Below are 14,851 nucleotides of genomic sequence, written 5' to 3'. Positions count from 1 at the left end.
ATTCTTGTAGAACAGAAGAATTGTAATAGTATTCTGACAAGTCCAATTTATATTGTACATTTTTGGGAAAAATCCCCTAAGAAAACGCAGAATGGCTAGAAGCCTGCTAATATGATTTAGAAACTTTTTGCAGAAGCTACATACAACATGCTATTAAAACTGCAAATGCATATTAAATATTTGTGTTTTGTAGAAAGTTGTATAAATATTCAAATTTAAAAGAAACAATATGGAACAAAATGCACTAGAAAACTTATATGTAGACAAAGGTTTATTTACACCATACAACATTTTAAATATTTTATACACAGCTGCAGCAGAGAAAGCTATTCTGAGCTTTCCAGAGAAAACTGCAATAATAAAGATGTGAAATATATTATTCATATAAAAGTGAGATTATTACTTTATTGCATTTAAAGCAATGAAGAATGTAGCTCAACAGACATTCATTTAATGACAAAAACTTTGCTTTTATATTATAAAGTAAAAAGTGTAGTAATGGCCAAACAGACTGTTATAAACTTTAAAAACTGCATAAATATATACATTGTGCTTCATGGTGAAGTTTTTTGAAAACTAAACCAAATGAAGCTGTTACAACATGAATCGTTGCTTGAGGTTTATCTATAAAGATTACCTTACAAATCCATTCCACGGGTACTTACAACACACGATGGTAAGAATTGTACACCTGGTTCTCCACTAGCCGCACTAGTGGGAATAAACTGTACGAAAAAAACCACTGACATTTGGCACAGGAAGAGCCTGACATAAAGGAGTTGCAATGTTCAGACAGGAGTGTCAGGATCGTCAGGATTCCCAAAGTCTTTTTATTGTCAGTGCAATGAATTATTTTTACTTTGTTTCTGTTTTGTTCAGTTCGTTTTTGTTAAACTTCTGTTTGAAAGTCACCTTCTTGCACATCTAAAGGCAAGTTCAGACACTTCTCCCATTCTGCTGGTCTGAGTTCTAAAGCATCTTTTGCCTCTGTGTCTAATACATTTATCGTTGTATAGTGTTGGTAGTCACCTGTGGTTTTGAAATTGTCCCATGGAGCCTTGCTCGGTCCTGAGTTCTCCTGAAGACCAAAGAAAGAAGAATTAAAATCAAGGATGAAATAATGCAGTTTCCATTTATAAGGCTGATTGCTGACGTGCTCTCATGAGACACAGAAGCTGGAGAGGGGAAGTGGCTTTGCAGGGAGCCAGGCTGGCGGGCGCTCGGCACTGCTGCGACTCTTTCTCTGTGAACAATCAACACTTTGGCAGGCTCCTCACCTGAGCTGCCAGCTAAGCCCTTTCTTTCACAAGAACCAATGTGTGAGGAATGGGCTGAGAGATCCAGTACCAATAGACATCTTTCTAAGAGTGGGAGAAAAGTGGGAGAAGAGAAAGGAAGGTAACAGAGAAGAGATTGTTGCTTGAAATATGGAGTGGTTTGAAACAGAGACTGCCAGCTGGATTTTAAATTGTGGCAGGTGTGTGGCAGAATGACAGAAACCTTGAAAATGCTGTGAGAGCCACCTTGCCTTGCAGGTGGATGAGCTCACATATATTAGAATTAACAGACTGAAAGGTAGTTATTTTCTACAGAATGATTTTTTATTTTTTTAAGGCTATGTTTTATAAGATAAAAGACTTTATGGACCAATTTAATTAGTGATTTCTGCTGTAACATGATGTCTGGGATTTAGCTGCTAAAATCCAATATTTTTGCACCATCTAAGATGCCTTTGGACTTTCTGTTTAATCTCCAACTGTCTTTCACAAGAGGTGCAGATCTCCTTTGAGCCCTGTATCATCGCTGCCTGTACTGTGCTGTAAACCAAGACCTCTGTCTAAAATACCCTGAGATGCCTATATTTAGGTACCTGGATCACTCTCTGACTGTCTCACAAACAGACCATTCCTCTAGGCAGCTTTTATTAGCAGACCTTTCAAAAGCACAGCACCAATGTGAAGCAGAGTAAACACAACTCTTCCACTGAGATTCCCTTTGAGATTTTGAATTAATTCAAGCTTCATGTGAATAACAAATCTCAAGTAGGGAGACAAATGAAAATGTTACATGTCAGCTGATCTCAAAAGGGGGAGTGAGTGAGAACTTGATACAAAATAACACATATCACAGATAAAGGTTCATCAAAGAATCAGGGCTAAATTTCTGCTGGATTAAGATGATGTAAAAGATGTAAATCCATTGGCCTCACATCTGCTTAATACCTCTTCTTCATGTCTGAAAGCAGCTCTTCTGAAAAAGTTATAGAATACAATGATTCTAGCTCCGTTCCATTTAATATACAAGTTTCACATTATAAAATTATATAAAAATTATTACTAATCAAAATATTACTGATAAAAATATGTCAGATGAAATGAGCTGTTTTAATTAGGTAGAATCAACTATTTCCTCACTCTCATTACCAGATATAGTCAGAGTGTTATGCATGTGTATATGAGTGTGTGTGTATAAATTTGAATTATGATGATAGCAGCCTCAACTTAGGATGATTTAATTTTTGCTTTTCCCATGATAAATATTTATAAATCTATTTTGGAAAAGACATGGCATTACAGACATCTTGTGTGCTTTCTGGACAATTGCACATACAGGTAAACCCATCTGGACTTGTTTGTAGTATCTAATTTATTATGTCCTTGCCTAGCTAGAGGAAAAGCCTTATTGGTCAAATGATATCAGTGAGCTGCTTTCTCTCTATAAAGGCCCTTAGACACAGCAGGCACATCCAGATTTGAAATGCATTCCCTACAGTTCAATTACTTGTCATCTATAGTGATGTTAGTAAATTAGTTATGGTCTAATTGTAGAATGTAATGAGTCTTGTCATAGGTTGGATTACTGAAAATAGCTTTGGTTCTCATTTCTGAGGTTCCTAAAGGTGAGGTCTTCTTGGCAAATGTACTGGAATCAAAAGGCTCTTGTTTCACTGTTGTTTAGGATCCACCATATTTTAAATATAATAGAAGGACACTTACCATACTGCCTGATTTTGGTACATCCCGAAATCTGTCCAGAGTCTGAAATTTCTGATTTAACTCTTGAAACAATTCCATATGCCTCTTTCTTGTATGCATGACCTTCTGCAAAATGGAATATACTTGCTTATATATATAATTGAATCTGGTTGTTTTGTTTTGGTTTTTATTATTTTTTTTTAAGAGAAGCATTACTTTTTTCTATATAATAAAGTAAATTGAATTTGCAGGGCCAGCTTTTCCCTATGGATTTGATCAGTGGAAGTCAATGAAGTCAATTGCCCTAGACATTCTCTCTCGTGTGTTTAATGCTCCTCCTGTGTACAAGAGATTGTTTTAACCCTGCATTTACTGAGTTGCTGAAATTAGGGGCCATCAGTGTTAGCTTGGAAGTATGTTGAAAGTAATGGCAATTTCTCAGAAGAGTATTTCTCTTGCATATCAAGAATATTTTCTAGAACTTCTGTTTTCAGCATGGATGCTTAAATTTTAATTTCTATAGAAAAGCAACAGCACTTTTTAATGGTCCCTGTTGGAATAATTTTTATGAGAATGCTGAACTCACAAATCTTGGCTCAAAATGGAAAACACCCAAATGTTATGTCTTTTTAATTAGACATCTTCTTGTCATTCAAATCATCATAAAATGCAGTTGAAATTGCATTCATATGAAGAAAAGTAGGCACATTTTTTCAATTTTACTTGCTTTCTTATTTCATGGACAAAGAAATTGGAGACTGCCCTCCCTCTTGCCCATGGCGAGGGCACTCTCCCACAAAAACTCGTTATATGGCATTCCTGTGGGAGAGGGGTGACCCCAAAGAGTCCCCACAATTCACACCTCAGTGCACAGGCCTCAGCTATGTGCAGCTGGGCAGCTGCTTGGAAAGTGAAGCCTATTTTCAAGCCTAGATTGTAAACTATGCTCATCAGAGCTGTTTTCAAAGGATTTCATGCTCAGTTATGGATTCAGAGCAGCCCTTGGAGCCAAGCTGAAGGCTGCTTACAGTTTGACCATTCTCATGGTTCTGTGGTCTGGATGGTCTGGGGATGGGCGGGTCTGAGGATGCTTCACCTCAGTCCAGCAGTGGGATGGGCTTGACTTTGCTTTTCTTAAGCTTTGTAACTGCTTGAAGGTGAATTACAGCCAGGGCAGCAGCCAGGAATGCTGACAGACGAGGTGTAGGACACAGGCCTTTGTGCAAGTCCTGATTTTGTGTCCAGCCTGATTTTCCCTGGAGTTGTGAGTGAAACCCTGAAAACTTATGGATGTGCTGCCTGGCTGTGACCCTTTCCATCAAGTAACACCCCTGCCAAACCTAGGTTAGTACCTTTTAAAATGGAGTGGCAACAGCTGACTCAGTATTCCTTTATCAATGCCAACTTTATCTTTCATTTGCATCATGTCTTTAGAGATTTCTTGAAACGTGGCTGCTCTTTTGGCCAGGAATTTCTACTGCTATGCTCTAATACTTTTACTAACCTTTACTAATACAGCCACACAATAGCTTGAGAAGTTGTTAACTTCTGAAGAAAGGAGTTTGGCAATATGTCTCACAAAGAGACATGAGACATGAGCAATTAAAGACCTATTAGCTTGAGTTTTGGGGTGAATAAGGGAAAACCTTTTGCAGTACTTGGTAATAAACTCCTTGCAAAAGGTAATTTAACTAGACATAGCTATCTACTGAAGTGACTTCCTAGGGATTCTTTTCAGATATTGCTGCCATGGTAGACAGGATTATACAGTAATTTTCATATACATAAAATTTTTTAAAAAAAGGTTTTACCTCAAATATTATTATTGGTTTAAAGGAGACATGGTCTTGGGAATAAAACCATTTTGGTGGGTTAAAACACTAGCTCTAAAAAGCAGGAAATAATACAAGGCTGTGAAACAAGTATCTCCATTTGGAAACTTTTTAGTAGAAAGCTGGGAATATAGAGAATGCTAATTTCTTATATCTTTTCCTTAATCATGGACCCAAGATGTCATTAAATAGCAAACATGAATAATGCAAATGTCTTACTCAGTTCATTACATTATTCCTGAGGAGAAGCAGGTGGGAGGAGAAATAAAATACTTGCACCGGGAAGTCTGCCAGAAAAAAAATCTTTACATTTTATTCTTAATAGCAGCATGACTGGTATGAACATGTACCCATGGATCTTTTGGTTACTTGGTGTTTTCCTGGCTTCCATTCCATAATTCCTACCCACTGACGCCCACTCCCTCCCTATTGCTTATAAAGAACAATCTGAACTGAAGGTACAGCAACTTAAATTTCCAACTTTAACTCTCAATTTCTAGACTTTTAATTTTTTTTTTTGTTAGAAAGCACCATCTTATCTTCTTAGAGAAAATATGCTTGGTTGAGTAACTTTCTCTTTTATGAGAAAACAGCCTGCAAAGTATTTGTAGGATGTTATTCTGTTTTCTCTATTAAATGGGCAATGTGGACAACACCCCTTCATTAATCTTAGAAATACTAAGTTTTAACAATACAAGATCTTGACCACTAATGCTAGGATGACTATAGTAGCATCAGGATCTGAAAAGGATGGAAAACTTGTGCTGCCCTTTTTTCTTTAGGTGCAGCTGTGCAGTTGCCCATTGATGCTGCATCCCTGCCAGAAGCACCAGAGTCAGCCACCAGGCTGCAGATACACATCTTCTTGTGCTGTCTCCTGAAGGTTCCATAAGTCTTGTGCCCTAAAGGGAGTCAAGCTGAATTGACACCCCTTCCACATTTCTACCCCCACTCTTAAGTCAGATAGAGTGTGTGTTTTGAAGAGTCTATGCCTTACTCTGAAGATCACCTACTCACAGAAAAGGATTCAGAATGTGGATGGCTGTCAGCAAGATGGGGAGAACTTAGAACATAACTCTGTTACCAGCTCCCTTTTTTATTTATGATAGGGCTTTAGCTGAACTCTAACTGAAGACAAATATACTCATGAATATTTAATGACACCCCACCTGCAGTACTGTATGCAGCTTTGGGGTTCCCAGCATAAGGTCCATGTTGGAGTGAATGCAGTGGAGGGTGACAAGGATGATCAGAGGGCTGGAGGACCTCTCCTATGAATTCAGACTGAGAGAATTGGGGCTGTTTATCTCTAACAGAGATGAGAAGGCCTCGGGGAGATCATACAGAAACCTTGCAGGACCTAAGAGGGGCCTGCAAGAGCACTGGAGAGGGACTTTTTACAAGAACATATAGTGACAGGACAAGTGGTGATGGCTTTAAGCTGAAAGAGGGTAGGTTTAGATTAGATATAGAAAAAGACTTTTATGATGAAGGTGATGAGACACTGGAACCGGTAGCCAGGGAAGTTGTAGATGCCCTATTACTGGAAGTGTTAAAGGCCGGGTTGGATGAGGCTCAGCCTGGTCTAGGGGAAGGTGTTCCTGTCAGTGGCTTGGGCTTGGCTCTAGATGACTTTTAAGGCCCCTTTCAACCTAAGCTACTCAGTGATTCTATGATCTGTGGTCAGTCTCACAAATAACAATATCATCATTATCATCATCACCACTAGCTGGTAATTTAATTTGTCTTGGAGATTTTCTACATTGTTGCAGTTAAAAATGTTCCCTCTCAAATCTTGTACATAGCAGCTAAGTTGAAATAACAGATGGGGGAATGCCTTCCCAGCCCTCTAATGGAAACATGCTGCTGTTTCAAGATGTTATAATTATGATCAGTTGCCAAACTTGGGAACAGGAAATAATTTTTACCTGCAGGCAGATTTTTTTTTACCTTTGCCTTAAAGATATGTCTTCAGGTTAGTAAGAGAATGATTTTAAACTTTTGTGAGTTATAGTAGTATTGCAATAAATAGCTATGGCAGATGAAATTCTGAAAGAATGCAGCTCCAGCAACCAGTGATCAATTTAGTATTATTGTTGGTGCAAGTCTACTGATCTGTGGAAAGGAAAGAAGACAGTCTAGTATTCACACTTGTTCTGTGTATCCTTGCTCTCCCTCAGAGCTAGAGATGACTCAGATCCTGGCGATCAGGGTAATAAGGCATTTTCTGAATTATTTGGCATAAATATTGTTAACAGAGCAGATTCAATGAATGGCTGATGGAAATGAGAGTGGGGTGACTGGCAAAATCCAAAAGTCAGAGTTTCTCATAGAATGTAAAGGTAATTGTGATCTTGAATCTTAAAATGCATGCCAGTAGTACTGTTTAGCTCTCCTGTATGTTTTTGTAACTGCCAGCATTCACCTATTATAAAGTCCTCCTGGGAATTTCTACAGCATCTGTATTTCTGTTCAACATAATTAGAATGAATTTTATTTGATATGACAGCTAACTGTTAGTGCTGAGACTTAATGAAAAAGCTACCTGTCCAGCTGTAGAGAAAAAATGACAGGAGTTGGAGGGCACTTAGCTGGGTTTAGCACAGCTTGTGACAGCAAGGATCCAAAATGTCCAGACCAATAATTTTGCTCATGTTTTGGACACCAGACTGCATGAATGAGTCCAAACTTATCTTTATTAATAGCAAGAAAAGAGTTGTAAAATTGCTTTATGTTGACTGTTCATTTAGCAAACTTCAAAGTTCAACTAGATTAGTCACTGTTTTACAAAATCTAACTGTGGACAGTATATTATGTAGCAGAAATATTTCCTGCTGACAGACTAAACCCCGTTTGTTAGACATTTTTTTTTTTCCCTACATGAAAAGATAATTTAAGAATATAGTGGCATGCTATTTTAAAAGGGAAAACAAGATGCAGGTGCCCAGTTTTGATGACCCCCTCTCTAACCACCTTGAGATCTATGGTAAGTGCATGCCAGTTTTTATGCCATCCTTTTCTCTCTCCCTTTCTTTTGACCCAAACACATTTTCTATAACAGAACCCACACAGACATAGGACTTTCATTATTTATAACCCATTGCAAAGGCCCTTAAAACTACATTCGTATTTCTGCATGTACAACAGAGACAGAGGGTATTTTGTGATATTATATAGTCTTAGTCTAGTTGTGTTTACATTGCATAGCAGATGGCTTTGTGTTTCTTCTGTGGTTCTTGGAGAAAAATGGCCTTTCTCATTCTTTTTTAATGTATTTTTATTGTTTTCCTTTCAAATTATTTATATTAAGGTGAATGTTCCATTGGAAGCCACAAGTAAAATCTTTCTTCTTCTTTTTTTTTTTTTTTTTTAAGTATGAAATCATAAGTAAGTATATAGTAATAGGTCAAACATGTCCAAGACTATTCTCTGGCAACATCTAACATGGAATAGTCTCCATGAATAAATGCTAAACTCTGTTAAATTCTCTTAGTCTAAAAGCAAATTGTCTATTGTTTATGGTACCCAGATTGAACTGAGTTCTTTAATGATACTCAAGAACTTCTTGGAGAGACAAGGGTGGTCCAGATAAAAATAGTGAAGGTTTTTCTAAAAACCAATCTATTTAAAAGCTGTTATTTTTGGCACCAAGGAATTTTCCCTCAAATATGTAATTTATTAAGATAGACATAGCTGGAGTATTTGTCTTGAATGTATATGCAGACGTGTGAAAGGTTGAGGGTGTAAAGACTGCAGAGAGAGTGTTAAAAGGAAAAGGACAGAGGTAGCCAAACTTGTCCCACCCTTGTCCACACTGCATACTTAACATTTGTTATCTTCAGAACCACACCCATGTAATTTTATTATTTGGAATCCTCAGAAATATGGAAGGGCATTGTCTCAGAGAGTGCCAACTGGCACTGGTCACAGACAAAGCGAGAAAGTGTTAAACATTTAAGTAGTATGTTCAATCTCTTTGGCTTAATCTTACCTCCACACTGTATTCCATTTTGCAGTCAAGCTGCTTTGGGGTATCCAAAGAGCAGCATTTTGTCCACACATTATCTCAATAATTTTGGCTTTTTTATTTTGTTTTACCTTAGACAGCCATGCTATGTGTAAGGATACAGAAAAGTCCACAGATTTAATCAGAAAAATAATAAAGTTGGGGGATGAGATGGGGTTAGTCTGCATCAATACTTCTAAAGCACAGTAGCAACCAGCACAGTATTGCTGATGCTCTCAGTTCCTCAATAGTCACTCCCAGTGGCCCCATCCTTTCCTTTTCACAAAAATGTATTTTCCTTCATTTTAATAGTAATTCTAAAAATACTAGGCCATGGAACATGAATATTGCAAACAAGTTAAGAAAAAGGTGTAAATAAACAACAACACACAGATGGGAGGAGTGGCTGATATCCCAAAGGTCTGTGCAGCCCTTCAGAAGGCCCAGGACATATTGGAGAGAGAGGTAGGCAGAGAACTGTCTGAAACTCAACAGAGGAAAGTGCAGGATCCTGCACCTGGAGAAGAATAATACCCTGCGCCAGGACAGGCTGGGCACTGACCTGCTGGAAAGCTCTGCAGAGAGGAACCTGGGTGTCCATGGACAACATAGAAGAAGAGCCATGGATAATAAGTTCTCCATGAGCCAGCAGTGCCCTTGTGGCCAAGAAGGCCAATGGTGTCCTGGGGTGCATTAGGAAGAGCATTGCCAGCAGGTTGAGGGATGTGATCCTGCCTCTCTACTCAGCCCTGGGAGGCCACATTTGATGTTCTGAGTCCAGTTCTGGGCTCCTCAGTAGAAGAGGGACATGGAGCTCCTGGAGCAGGTCCAGGGGAGGGCAACAAAGATGATTAAGGGATTGGAGCATCTAGCTTTTGAGGAAAGATTGAGGAAATTTGGCCTGATCAGCCTTGAAAACAGACAACTGAGAGTAGACCTCATTACTGTCCATCAGTATCTAAAAAGTAGTGTTGAGGAGGTTTCCAGGCTCTTCCCAGTGGTGCCAAGCAACAGGTCAAAAGGTAAAGGGCAGAAACTGATGTACAGGAAGTTCCACCTGAATATGAGAAAGAATTTCTTTGTTGTGCAGGTGACTCTGCACTGGCACAGACTGCCCAGAGAGGGTGTAGAGTGTCCCTCACTGGAGCTATCCAAGAATCATCTGGGCACAATCTTGTGCCGTGTGCTCTAGGATGACCCTGCTAGAGCAGTGAGGTTGGACCACATGACCCATTCTGTGGTCCCTTCCAACATGACCCATTCTGTGAGTCTGTGAAACCATGTGAGTCAAGACAAAATATGTAATGAGGAATCCTGTTTCTTGAGAGCAGAATGTGTACTGCATTGTTGATGTTTATTTGGTGTTGGATTATGTTCCTGAGCGACAGGAAGAATCTGTTGCCACACAGAATGCTCTCATTGTAATATCTCTACATTTCAATGACAAAACTACTAAAGTTTAGAATTCTTTATATCACTACAGTTATAAAACTTCTGATTCAATTTAATTTTAGAGTTGCTTGCTCATCAGAATTTTGTTGTTGTTTCATGTATTTCTTCTTCCTTTCTATGCATTTAACCTAAAACCTATTTAGGGTAATTGCAAACAGGAGTTTTTGAGTTATGGTTGATATGTGCTGATCATAGGCTTTCAAATTTTAGCCCACAATCTGTAGGTTCTACACAAATATAATTGTTCCGTTTCTTTGGAGACACACAAAATGTATTATATCAAAATACTTCTATGCATGAATAGACCTATGTGAAAACTTCAAATTATGAACAGCCCCTTGAAAACTAACTGCTGTATTCCTTCTGGTAGAAATCAGAGAAAAAAACTTCAAACAAATCTCTAAGAGACTTAATCGTATTGACTGAGAACAAAATGGTCATTAATGAACACAACTAAACCGTCTCACTTGACAGGATCTAAGTCAGAAATTATGCATGTACAACCTAAAGAACCTTACGTGAACTTTATTTTTTATATACCGTGTGATCCATAAGCTTTGACACCTGCAGCACTACGTCATTCAAAATTTGGCACATTCATAATCACTACTTAGATGTGAAAGTCATATTTCAGTAAAGTAGTACTGAAGAAAGATAAAAGAATTTATTGAAAATATCTTGAGCAAAGAAAACTTCTGCTGTGATTTAGCCTGTCCTATAAAAGTGTCACGCTTTTCCAGTAAGTAGCTAGCCAGCCAAAAAGAAAGGGAAAAAAAATCAAAAAAACAAAACCCAGATGAAAATGAAAAGGCAAAGAATTTAAAAACTGAAATCATGATGGTTAATATTGCAATATGACAGTCTGATCTCAGAAAATTTTGCAAACAAGTTGCACCAAAGTAGTTTTAATGAATTGTTCATCATGTTCTGTACCGTATCAATTGAACAACCCTATTGCATTTACTATGCCAGAAGGTAAAATCTGCTAAAATGAACACTTCACATTTACTTTTAGGAAAATACTTTTAATATTCAGGAATAATTCAGTAAAACTTACTTCAAAGTCAAGGTCCGAATAACGTGATTTTCTTCTCTATTAAGCAGTGAAAAAAAAGAAAAAAGAGGTTTTATTAACAAGGGGACTATTCAAATCATATTAATGAGTCTAAATAACATTCTTTTCTTCCTATTAGGTATATATTAGGTATTTTGTAAGAAGATAGAGGTTTTTATCTTGATAATTTAAGAGTAATCTGTGTCTTTGCATAGTTCATTAGACCAGTATCATTATTTTTTCTCTGAAGTAAACAAGAATTCATTTCAGTGGGATGCATAATGTGCATGTTATTTGCATGCAATTGAACCTGCTGGTGTATAAAATATTTATATACTTTCTGTTATATTTGAAAATTATCATCATATTTATACATTTTTACACAGGTACCTATATATATCTATGATTTAGATTTTTTACAGGTTTACAGAAATTGATTATTTCCTACATCAGGCTTACATTGGTACAACTCCATTGATTTTAATGGAATAAATGACAGCAAAATCAAGCCGAAGCCATAGCTTCAGCTTGTTTGTTTGCAATGGCAATCTGAATGGAGAAAGCGATGACTTTGTTTTAAACTTATGACAAATCTGATTCAAAGCATCTGATATAAAGCAAGAATGAATTACTAGTGAAGTAATCACTTGTATAAAATGCAACAGAATATGATTGCTTAGACATGTTACAAATAATTTAGCATAGAAGATTTTAGATCCAAAAAGAAATCAATTATAAAGTAAAATTATGTCAAAAAGAAGCAGAAATATTATACAGAAGGGATAGAAATATATATTTTTTTCTTTTAAAGTTGGAAATTAAATGGCTTGCAATAGATTAAAGAGATGTAGAAAGAACAAGCTAGGTTGTGAGAGCTGAAAAGAATGCAAAAAATTTGAGAATGAAAAAAAATATACATTAATCTTCAGGAAGGAGGGTTAAAGAAGAAAAAGTACTCCAAAACCCAAAAAGGCTTGCTGCTGAAGCTTAACCCTAATTTTTATGATAGGGTATGATGGCTTTAAGTCATGGTGAAGGAATCTTTTCACACTGCATTTAATTTCTTCAGTGAAGAGGAATCCAACTCACTCAGTCAAGAGGAAGAATGTTTCTGATTTTGATTTTATTTGGTTTAACAAACCTGCAGGTTTTAGTAAGCTGCTTTGTTTTGCTGAAATTGAAAGGAATGATTTTACAAGTCTTCCAGCTGTAAAAAGAGGAAGATGTTTGGTCTCTGAGCCCTTGATTATACCACTTTGTGACATGTTGTCTGGTTTTGTAGTAAAATTTTAATGCTCCAATCCACAATAATATAAGGAATATTACTGCAACACTGTCGACACTCTGATGCCTAAAGGGTTCTGAGGCTCTATAAAAGAACAGTCTAAGTTAAAACAACCAACAAAACAAGCTTTGGATAAGCTATCTTTAATCATCAAGGCCTGATTTAAAGAGAATCTATGCATTTGTGATAAGGAATGATCTACTTTTAAGGTACAATTAGACCACATCTACCACTGAAAAAGCTCAGTGGCTACAAAATAAGAAACATGTCCAACAGATAATGCAGTGAAATTTACAGTGAAGTAACTTTGAAAAATGTTTGAAAAAGCTATTTTTAAGTTAGAGTTCAGTAACAAACCTGATACCATTGAACCCTAAGTAAAAATATAGCAAATTTAGGAAAAAAATGTTCAATTGTCTAGGTTCTGTGATTTATAAAATTGAAACATTTGTATATTGCTTTGTGTGCTTGACTGCAGTGAAAATATTCCTGGCATAGCTGGATTATTAGGTTTTGTACCCAAACAACTCTATCACTCACATGGTGAAAATACATATCTAACAGACTGCAAAATATTCAGTTGTGCTACTGTCAGAGAGGCAAGTATTGCAATTCTGCTGTTAGTTCACACCAGTTATGACCAAACAGGTCATATACCTCAGGTTGTTCTCAGTGAGGATTTTTCTAGGGCTCAACAAGAACCTATCACAAAAACATTTATTTTAAGCCTATATAGTAAGGAACATCTGTTCTGTGCTTCTGCTTCACTTTTTTTTTTTGCATGACTGCATACAATGAAATACAACACAAGTGCTGCCTGAGCATAACACATAAAATGTGTGTAATTGCCACAGGAGCAGCAAAGTTCTGCAAGTTTTGAAAACCAAAGGATGCTGGTTATGAATGTGATCCTGAACCATGGAAAGTTATTTGCAGTATTGTCACTAGGTAAAAGACCAGGTCCTCCTGGCTGCTATGTCAGTGTCCTGAAATGACAGTAGCATTATTTTTTGAGAGGGGGAACGTATTCAGAAGCATGAAGTCATTGGGAAACTTACAAGGATGAAGGAGTTTCCTTCAGTCTCAATTGGAAGTTGAAATTTTACCCAGTGGTTCTAGTTTCTGTATGATGTATAACAGCCATGAAAATATTACATTAATTGTGACGGCATATATTCTTCTTATATGAAGTTCGTTATGTTTCCTATGGCTGAGGAAAAATGGAATTTTCTACACATACCTAAATGCTTTCAGAAATCAACCATCTAGCTAATTCTACACAATAAACTGACAAAAGTCAACTGAATGGAGTAAGGGGGGAAATATCCTTGTGTTAAATGAGCTACTGAGCTGGTCACACCAATATGTTTCCTTTCAAAAAACTGCTCCCTTTATGCACCTGCAAAACTGATAATTATTTTAGCAACACAAAAATTACACTGGAAGTTGGTGGGTTTTTCCCAAGGATCAGTTGGACATTCACTTGAGTACTAATGTTAAAAGAATACAAATAACAAAAAACCTATAAAAGATATTATCTATGGTTTGCCTCATTTAGTATTTTGTATTTGACCAGATTCTGCTATGATGTTTCAGGAATGATATAGAGAAGGGCAAGTATAAAATCATATTTCTACCACAATACCTTCTGTAGGTCTTCAGTAATTTCAGAATCTCCTTGGGAGGAGCTTATTCTGAAATCTAAAATGTGCTGGGGTAGTGAATTCCACAATTTAAACACATAAAACATAACAAAGGAAATTATGCTGTTTATCCATTTGACATTTCATTTGATGCTCCTCTTTTTGATATTATAGGAGATATCAATAATAGTTTCCTATTTGTTCCTCACTCATCTGTTCTCCAAGCTGAAGAGCCCGAGATGCTGGAGAATACAAGGGTCAGTAATAAAGGGAGTGTGTAACATCCCCAGGAGTGTATAAAAACCCTGAAGATCCGTGCAATTAGTCAGTGGCTGGGAGTTAGCTGGTATAATTCTGAAAAAAATGAGGGGTATGGGTAGGCTTCAACCCATGTACAATTACCAATGCTACAAAATTGGGATCAATTTAAGCAGGCAAGGGTGTGATAGACCTCTTTGTCAGTGACAGGTCTGCATTGCTGCTCTACACTGTAAGAAGCGAAATAAAGCCCATAAACTGGAGAAATTTCAGAGAGTAGCAGCAAAAAGTTCTTTTCAGAGGAAGGGATAAAAGAGTGATGCAGATTTGTGTAACTTTGTCACTG

General features: G+C 37.1%; 1 protein-coding gene across 9 annotated transcripts in view; it reads right to left on the bottom strand.

The window, feature by feature from the left end:
• Positions 1–253: 253 nt before the first annotated feature.
• Positions 254–14,851, bottom strand: part of ADGRB3 (adhesion G protein-coupled receptor B3) — a 445,229-nt gene continuing 430,631 nt past the window's right edge. For 7 of the 9 annotated variants that reach the window (XM_064412314.1, XM_064412311.1, XM_064412316.1 and 4 more), the window contains 3 exons: positions 11,323–11,358; positions 2,997–3,101; positions 254–1,078 (listed from right to left, as the gene is read on the bottom strand). In XM_064412314.1, the coding sequence (XP_064268384.1) occupies positions 890–1,078; positions 2,997–3,101; positions 11,323–11,358 (330 nt within the window). In that variant the 3' untranslated portion in view covers positions 254–889. The remainder of the gene's footprint in view (positions 1,079–2,996; positions 3,102–11,322; positions 11,359–14,851) is intronic. The other 2 variants (XM_064412318.1, XM_064412319.1) reach the window with 2 other exon arrangements.

This window comes from Passer domesticus, chromosome 3, assembly GCF_036417665.1.
Source record: "Passer domesticus isolate bPasDom1 chromosome 3, bPasDom1.hap1, whole genome shotgun sequence".
NCBI classification, from domain to species: domain Eukaryota; kingdom Metazoa; phylum Chordata; class Aves; order Passeriformes; family Passeridae; genus Passer; species Passer domesticus.
Note: the sequence above shows the minus strand (reverse complement) of the source record. Positions and strands in the feature narration are given on the sequence as shown.